The sequence below is a fragment of the Hippocampus zosterae genome, chromosome 7, assembly GCF_025434085.1.
Source record: "Hippocampus zosterae strain Florida chromosome 7, ASM2543408v3, whole genome shotgun sequence".
Classification (NCBI taxonomy): domain Eukaryota; kingdom Metazoa; phylum Chordata; class Actinopteri; order Syngnathiformes; family Syngnathidae; genus Hippocampus; species Hippocampus zosterae.
In genome coordinates this window covers 7433128-7442264 of record NC_067457.1, presented here as the reverse complement: position 1 = coordinate 7442264, position 9137 = coordinate 7433128, and the positions used below count along the sequence as shown (strand labels likewise).

At 43.5% G+C, this 9137-nt stretch overlaps 1 protein-coding gene across 2 annotated transcripts; it reads left to right on the top strand.

Annotated features, from left to right (window-relative positions):
• The first annotated feature begins 1205 nt into the window (after positions 1-1205).
• LOC127603866 (dexamethasone-induced Ras-related protein 1-like) lies at positions 1206-2879 on the top strand. Of its 2 annotated transcripts, none has more exons than XM_052070546.1 (2): positions 1206-2066; positions 2244-2879. In XM_052070546.1, the coding sequence occupies exons 1-2, from the start codon at positions 1796-1798 to the stop codon at positions 2657-2659; spliced, it is 687 nt and encodes a 228-aa protein (XP_051926506.1). In that variant the 5' UTR covers positions 1206-1795; the 3' UTR covers positions 2660-2879. The 2 variants fall into 2 exon arrangements, with proteins under 2 accessions (XP_051926506.1, XP_051926505.1); XM_052070545.1 differs by having other exon boundaries at positions 1213-2066; positions 2185-2879.
• Positions 2880-9137: the final 6258 nt, after the last annotated feature.

Here is a 9137-nt window from a genome sequence, read left to right as displayed (position 1 = left end):
TTCACTCGGTCACAAATGCGCACGCCCTGACCCGCAAGTAGTACAAATCTCATTTCCTTCTTGTCATCAAGATCGAGTGATCTAATTTGAGTCCGTGGTGCATTTTAATAACCTGAACATTTGTAATTTTCTCCTTGCCGTTATCTTTGAACAATTTTGTCCCTCTAATTCTGTGCAAGCTCTCTGTGGACAATGATTTGGACTAGAACAGGGGGTGCCCAAGTCCGGTCCTCGAGGGTCCCGATCCTGTTTGTTCCCTCCTCCAACACACCTGATTCAAATCTTCAGAAGCCTGATCATGAACCTGATGACTTTAATCAGGTGTGTTGGAGGAGGGGAACATCTCGAGGATCGTACATAACATACAAACTTGGTGGCTTTTATGAGGCATTCTTGTGAACAATATATATATATATATATTACATTTTTTTAAAAATCTGACATAGCCTACTAGAGGATTTTTTTATGTAAAAATGTGTTGACCAGTGTTGTTCTTGCAAAATGTCAGTACAATTTTGTTTCTTCAGTTACAAAAAAAATATTCAAAAATAGATCATATAAAAGCTATACTAGACAATCCGAATTTATGCTGTGCAAATGGAAACAAAATCACACATCTTATATGACCCACAGCACGTACTGCACTTTTACATGGTTTATTTTTAAAAGGTGCACATCCGAACAGAATTTATCTCTTCTAATTTCAGCCACTTTTCAAATGGTTTGCAGTAGCCGCAGACTAACCAACATTGTGCTTTTAGCGCCCCTATTCGGCCAATCTGATAACTGCAGAGATGATTTGCATCCCATCAAATGCAAGCGCCGCACAAAAAAAAAAATATTTACACACTTGCACAAAGCAAGGTCCGAAACGAACTGATTTTTGTGTGGAAGCTTTGAAATCTCAACCTCATCACAAAATAAATACATAAATAAACGTAATTGGATTGGAAAAGCAAAGAAATAAAAAAAGTACTTTACAAAAACAAAAGTACCGATGTTACACGAACAAGATTTTTGAAAAAAGATTTTTAGAAATACTTTAAAAGACCTTAATCATAGGTATGGGGGGGCAGATCTTTACTTTGGTTTTGAAATCATTTACACTCTGCATCATTTACTTTTATCTGTGAATTGAACTTTTTTGGTAGCTAGCATCTTTTCAGACTTGGTCCAGAATTGGCTTGTAAAAAAATAGATTGATTTAATCTTTCAGAAGTGTAGTTTTGCAAACATTTATTCGGGTTTGATTTTAGTTCAATTTTCTGTGCACTTCTTAGGAATACAACCTCATTTTTGATGAACGCGTACTATAGTACTGTACAGTATTTATATATGGGGTCAAGATGGCTGTTTATTTTTTTTTAAGGTGGTACTTTGTGTAACGTTTGGCAGTTGCGTAAGTCACTTTTGTGCGTCTAAGTCATTCTCCTAGCGCACTAAATTGTCTTAAAGACTGGACATGGAACTTAAGTAACTCTCAGGGTTCTTCAATATTTTTATTTATATAGCAAAGAACCCTCCGTCCTCTTCGGTTTCTTTCTCAGGTTCGAAAAACATTATGACAGTGAATTTTCGAGAATTGGAAGACTGACGCACCAGTGGGAGTTTGCGCCGCTTTTTTACTGCGCTCGAAGGACCACCCTGTCGGCGAGCCGTGACGTCACCGGGGGCGGAGTCCAACCCAGCGCACTTAAATACCGCTCCGAGTTTCATCCTGACCGACAGAAAACCACACAACCTTTGAGAATCGCCTCTCCACACCTCCTCTCGCTTTCCAAAAGACTCGCACGCCATGATTAAGAAAATGTCCCCGTCGGAGAGCGACTTTGACATCCCGGCCAAGAACTGTTATAGGATGGTGATCCTGGGCTCCACGAAAGTCGGGAAAACGGCAATCGTGTCCCGCTTCTTAAACGGGAGGTTCGACGAGCAGTACACGCCGACGATAGAGGACTTTCATCGGAAACTGTACAGCATCAAAGGGGACAATTACCAGCTTGACATCCTGGATACGTCTGGCAACCATCCGTTCCCTGCCATGCGGAGGCTCTCCATCCTGACAGGTACTTGCGCGTCATTTTACGCACGCACTGATTTCGAATTGGCACTTTTTTTTCAAATACAAAAAAAAACCGTGCGAAACAACCGAACTTAATTCTCTCCTCTCTCTGTCTCTCACAGGAGATGTGTTCATCCTGGTTTTCAGCCTGGATAACAGAGACTCCTTCCACGAGGTGCAGCGCCTCAAGCGTCAAATCTACGAGACCAAATCGTGCCTCAAAAACAAAATGAAAGAGAACCTCGACGTGCCCCTGGTCATATGCGGCAACAAGGGAGACCGCGAGTTTTACCGCGAGGTGCAGCGCGCCGAGATCGAGGAACTGGTGGACGGCGACGAGAACAAGTGCGCCTATTTCGAGATCTCGGCCAAGCGCAACGAGAACGTGGACCGGATGTTCCAGACCTTATTCACCCTCGCCAAGTTGCCCCACGAGATGAGTCCCGACCTGCACAGGAAGGTGTCCGTGCAATATTGCGACATGCTGCACAGAAAGTCCATGAAGAACAAGAAAATGAAAGACGTCGGGGAGGCGTACGGCATGGTGACGCCGTACGCGCGCAGACCCAGCGTGCACAGCGACCTCATGTACATTAAAGAGAAGGCGATCGGCGGAGGGCAGGCGAAAGATAAAGAAAGATGCGTGATCAGTTAAGAGGACTTGTTGGAAGAAAGTATTTCAAGAGAGACCGGGGGTGGGGGGGGGGGGGCGCGGGGGGTGAGAAAAAGCCGGTTTGTGCGCGCACGTTCTGGCGCCGACGCGCAACTGTCGCCCCATGGATACGGAGCGGATTCCAAAGAACAGCCCCCCCCCCCCCCCCCACACCAAAAAACAGACATAATCCACGACAGATTGAAAGAATGTTCCCTTCTTCTGTCCAACCGTGTGACTTTTCATCACCGTACTTCGTGCGCGTCAGAAAAAAAATTCCGAAATGTGTTCGTTGACGTCATCAGAGACGCAGCGGTGGACAGTAATGTTGTTTACATCTTTGTTTTCTAATAACCACACTTGAATGTTCCTTTGCAATCAGCACTATTTTTACGTACTGTATATTTATTGTGACTGTCACTTTTTGCAAAAAAAAACAAAACCTGATAAAATAAAAACAAAAACAACCAGCTACAAATAGCGCCTGCATTCCTTATTTTATTTACTAAGACGGGGTTCTCATCAACAGTCATCCATAAAAAAACAAAACATTTGCACACGGTAATTATATTGATGAATATGAGAACGCGGGTTGTTCAATGAAAATAAAGCCCCGCCCCCTTCATGTTTACACAACAAATAAATTTAACCATCAAGCAAACTCCATTCCACCGATGGCCCAACTTCTCACACCATGCAGTCTGTACTTCTACACAAGTATATGTACTTCTCTGGACGTACAGATACTTGTGCAGAAATTTGAATCTTCGCTCCATGTCATACATAAAGCATAATTGACAATAAAGATGACCTTGACCCTTGACCTTGACCCCTTGAAAAACAAGACTGTGGGAAAACAATTATTCATTCAAAAGGAGTGTTTACTGCCGTTTTTATGAATACCTGTTTTGATAACTTAAAAAAAATTAACATAACATAAATCTCTTTTATTAACTTCCTGTACATTTTCATCCAGACATCCATTTTCTGATCCGCTTAACCTCACGAGGTTCGAGGGCTGGCTGGAGCCGATCCGACCTGTCTTCGGCCAACAATGGTTGCCAGCCAATCACAGGGCACACAGAAATAAACAAAAATTTACGGTCATAATCGCACCTAGTGACAATTGAGAGTGTTCCATTAACCTGCCATGCATGTTTTGGGAATGTGGGAAGAAATCTGAGCCCCCGGTGAAAAGCCACGTTAGGCACAGAGCCAGAATCGAACCGTGCTCCTGTGCAATTGTGAGGCGGACATGCTCACCAGTCATTCACAGTGCCGCCCCGGACATTTTTATGTTCATGTCATGTTTGGAGAATATCTCGCTCAATTCTGTTGTCATTGCGAGTAATACTCCACAATTCACCTTGTCGTCCCAAAATGTCAATCAATCATCCTCAGGCCTATTCTGATGAATTTGCATAAATCCAAAGTACGTACTGAAGGAAATAAAAATTCATTTTCTCAACTTGAGACAACGGTCAAGAGTGTTATCCCCTGTTTGCGTGTGTGTGTGTGTGCGCGCGGATGTGTGTGTGTGTCTGTGTGAGTCGGTGTTTTAGTACCCACAGCTGTGTGCTCCAACACTGCCCAGCCACTAATCAGTAACACAATGTGCTTGACTCCTTGTTTCATTTATAATAAGATACACACGAATACTAGCTCTTCTCCTTTGCATATGTTTGAATAAAACATGCTGTGATCCACCGGTCGGACGGCGGAAACATGTATAAAAAAAAAGAAGTCGGAATGCAATGCCGGAGGGAGCTTAAGGAAACAACATGAAAGCCTTGCTAACCCTCGCAAGAATGTGCTTCTGTTCAGTGAACTGTGAGGTGGAGTTAGGCAGGCGATTTGAAACCACTGCAAATTCCACCCGCAGGAACATAAGTATGGACTTGAGTTGTAAAAAAAAGCCAAACATTTCAAATCAGAGACGTGCGGTCAGGGGAGGCAGGTGAGGCAGAGCCTCACCTCTGAATGCCCATTGCATTGCGCAATCATCACAAACTGGGTTGATACGTTCAACTGGCTCGTGCTGCTTGCCGTATATCTGCATGTCGCAAATATAATGTTTTGCCAATTGAATAATTGCTAAACATAAAATATTTAGCTTTATATATTTGTAAATCTGACACTAAAGGAGTCAATGCCTCACCAACCATGCACCTCACCGCACGCCACTGTTCGCATAGATTCTTTGGCCATATTTTAGTTGCTTTTTTTTTTTAATCCTCCGTGAAAAGCAAGACATCAAATCTGTTTATGATCAGACATTGATGCTCATCTGTGCAGCCAACGCAACTCAATGCAGCTCTGCTTACCTTTTGGCTTTGATGTATTAGTCGGGGAGCCGCACCTGTGGAGGTGTGTGTGTGTGTTTCTGCGGAACAAATTTATATGTATCATCATGTTTCACACGGTGGGCGGCACGGTGGTCGACTGGTTAGCACGTCCGCCTCATAGTGTAGAGGTGCATGGTTTGATTCCGGCTCCGGCCTTGATGTGTGCAGTTTGCATGTTCTTCCCGTGCCTGTGTGCGTGTGTGGGAGGGGCGGGGGGAAGCGGGGGGGCGGCGGCTTCCTTATTCCAAAACATACATGGCAGCTTCATGGAACACGTCCCGAGGTGTGATTTTGAGTGCGAATGGTTGTTCGTCTCTGTGTGTCATGTGATTGGCTAGCAACCCGTTCAGGGCTTACTACTGGACGAAGACAGCTGGGCGAGGCTCCCTTGTGAGGCTAAGCGCATTAGAAAAATGTATGTATGGATGGATGGTTTCACACAATCCGGTTGCCCGACTCTGGCAGTTTCTTCAAAGTGGCTCTGGACTAAGCGCGTCATGTCATTGATGGACAAATTCCATGCGATTGTAAAAATGTCATGTACTTTTCCTTAGTTCCTAATTCCTGGTATTTTTTGGGGGGGGGGGACTTATTACAGCATACGATTTGAGTGATAAATCCATTTTAGAGCCAAGAATTATTTTTTTTCCGAAAAGATTTATGTGTTCAATTTAGGCTGGTGCAATTGCAGTATGTCACACTGGTCGAACACGAGGATGTTTGTGTTTGTGCTGGCATGGCAACTGCTGGCCAGGCATCATGTCGTGAATTTCTTCAGGTTCACGTGAACGTTGTCTGTCCGTGAAGCGTTTGAAGAAACACAAAGAAAAAACAAAAAGTTGAGCCACTTTTTACATGTTTTGTTATTGGTGTGGTACTTTTTTGCTTAGATTAGCCTTTCACTCAGTTTCCCGAATCCCACAATAATGCTCTTAATCTATATTAATCTGAACGTTCAACTAAAACTCATTGCGGCGCTGCTTATTTTATTTTATTTTTTTTGCTGTTGGCAAATAGCAGTGGCAATAGAATCATCTTCATCATCTTCCGGGCCGCTTGATCCTCATTAGGGTCGCGGGGGGTGCTGGAGCCTATCCCAGCTGTCTTCGGGCAGTAAGCGGGGGGACACCCTGAATCGGTTGCCAGCCAATCGCAGGGCACACAGAAACGAACAACCATTCACACTCACACTCACACCTAGGGACAATTTAGAGTGTTCAATCAGCCTGCCACGCATGTTTTTGAAATGTGGGACAGAAACCGGAGCACCCGGAGAAAACCCACGCAGGCCCGGGGAGAACATGCAAACTCCACACAGGGAGGCCGGAGCTGGAATCGAACCCGGTACCTCTGCACTGTGAAGCCGACGTGCTAACCACTGGTCTACCGGGCCGCCGCAATAGAATCATTGTTGGTATTTATGATTAAAATGCTAACTGCTTTTTGGAGGCAACAACAAAAAAAAAACGTTTTAAAAATGACCGCATTTTTGGTTTCCGCGTTAAAACGGAATAAAAACAGTCTGAGGCGTGTGCTGCAGTCTTCTGGGCACATACGAGCACAGTGAGTCACCGTGGCGGTACAACTCAAGGATGATGTGTTTGTGCTGGCATGGCAACTGCCGGCCTGACATCGCCGTATATCAATGTTTGTTTTGTAGGTTCATGTGAACAGTTTGGTCTGTATGTGAAGCTTATTTAAAAAAAAAGGAAATTTGGAAAACGTACCCTTTGTCCGTTCCCGAAGAGGTTTGTAGTTGGAACGCACTGTCTTTACGGTCGCTGTAAGAAGTACTAGTTTGTTCCATGCATCTCGTCTATCTAGAACGAGATTGCAGTTGGAAAATGTAGCGATCGTATACTCACCAAAAATCCGTCAGAGTTGTGTATTTTTATTTTTTTTTCCTATGGCTTTTAAAACAACCGAACGTAGTCCGCTGTGCAGCTTGTGCAACAGTGTAAATTTGCTGTCCAAAATAACTCAACAAGCAGCTATTAACTAAAGAGCGAAAATGTCCAAATGGATCCTAATTAGACGTTTATCCTTTCCGGTGTCACACGAAATCTTAACTTTGGTGTACAATCTAACTTGCCATCTCTTCCATAATAGACAGATACGATCCATTTTAACATAATTTACAGTGATTTTCTAGTGTTGATCTCTGTGTTCGGGCAAACAAAAAAAAATGTTGGTTGATAATCACCATAAGTTGCATCTTTGGTATTTTCTTTTATACTCTATGGTAGCATGAAGCGAGTCAGTGTTACATTTTAACTTCAACACAGACTTGCGGCTCAAAGAGAGGGCAGTTGGCGCTGTTGTGAGAGTGGTCACAGCCGATTGCACTCATGGCCAATCAAAGCAGCTCCTGTCATTTCCTTCAATTGTGACATGCTCGTCATGTCATGTGGTAGAAAATAGGCACTTGGAAGCCTCATCACCCTCAATCGTTGGTGTGCCCCATCCCTTTCCCCAAGCTGTGTCGCCCAGTGGAATGATTAAAAAAAAAATAGAATACAAGGAACAGAAGGTTTGATGTTCTCTGTTCCCGTATTTATGAATGGAATTCATCTTTTTTAGAGTAGACCAACAGTCAGCGGTGCGGCCATTTTCGATTTTTAGACTGAGCAGGCATAAAGTTGAGACTTTCTGCTCCCAAATTCGCCACGCCCATATCTCCAAGCTCTTCTTAGGATCCGCCGATCGAGGCGCCACGGCAGAGCAGAAGCCTGCTACGGTCAATCGTTTCAAAATATATAACAGAAAATCCTGGTTAGTGTCTTAATTCATTCATTCATCTTCCGAACGCGTTGATCCTCTCTAGGGTCGCGGGGGGTGCTGGAGCCTATCCCAGCTGTCTCCGGGCAGTAGGCGGGGGACACCCTGAATCGGTTGCCAGCCAATCACAGGGCACACAGAGACAAACAACCATCCACGCTCACACTCACATCTAGGGACAATTTAGAGCGTTCAATCAGCCTGCCACGCATGTTTTTGGAATGTGGGAGGAAGCCGGAGCACCCGGAGAAAACCCACGCAGGCCCGGAGAGAACATGCAAACTCCACACAGGGAGGCCGGAGCTGGTAGTGTCTTAATTTTAATGTGTAATATATTTACCTGTACGTTGCAGCCAGGCATGACAGCAGAGTCAGACCTTGCCCAGACGGTTCTGATATAACTGATACACAGTGACATAATAACTCTACCACTTCCACTTCAAAGGCTTAACAGCTTCAATGTAAGCCAGGACGAGACACACCAACTCACTTTTCGGTAAAACAATTATGTAGAATACAAAAATCATTGGAGTTGGTGAACTAGACACGGGAAAAAAAAACAAATTACAATGTTTCCAGAAACAATGCTAAGAAACAGTCCCAATGTTTGATTTGCAATAGAATGTCCAATGTTGCCAATGCTTTTGTGTCTCTGGAAAAAAAAAGACAGTTGTAAGTGATGCGTGATGCATACACGCAATTCACACTTAACCTTTCAAAGTAATTGAGTAACAAATTGGTTTCCTCCAATAAAATCCTCCTCCGGCCTCTGCAGTTCATCATGGAGTTTATTTTGGTTAAGATTTAACCGAGTCACAGGAAGTCATTTACAGTGCCTGTCATACAGTGTGTTTTTTTTTGGTGAAACTAGCAAATGGTTTGTGGTTAGGAGCTGTGCTTCGGCGCACTCCAACCACGAGTTGCACACACGTGACAATAAGAAATCGTAATTGGAGAAATGCCACATTTTGCGTTGTCAATTGGTAACCATGCAAATTAAACAAAATAGTACAAAAATCACATTCGGGACACGCAAAATTTAAAAAAAAAAAAAGGAATTTGGATTTTACGTTCCTGTGTCATTCCTGTGGCAAATTGCTTTGTTGGGCTGATAGTTTTAAAGCGGTTCCAACTTAAATTACTGATTTAGTTGCTTTTTTTTTAAACTCAGTGTTTTGCAACATCAAATAGGATAACAAATGCACGATATGCTGGCAAAATATCTGGCAAAAAAAAATAGTAAAACTACTGAAAAGAAAAGCTTAAAATCATGAGAGCAAATTTGAAACTAATGGTGATA

Coding starts and splice junctions, on each gene's coding strand:
- LOC127603866 (XM_052070545.1), top strand. CDS start 1,796: ATGATTAAGAAAATGTCCCCGTCGGAGAGCGACTTTGACATCCCGGCC. Junction 2,067..2,184: donor GAGGCTCTCCATCCTGACAG/GTACTTGCGCGT, acceptor TGTCTCTCACAG/GAGATGTGTTCATCCTGGTT.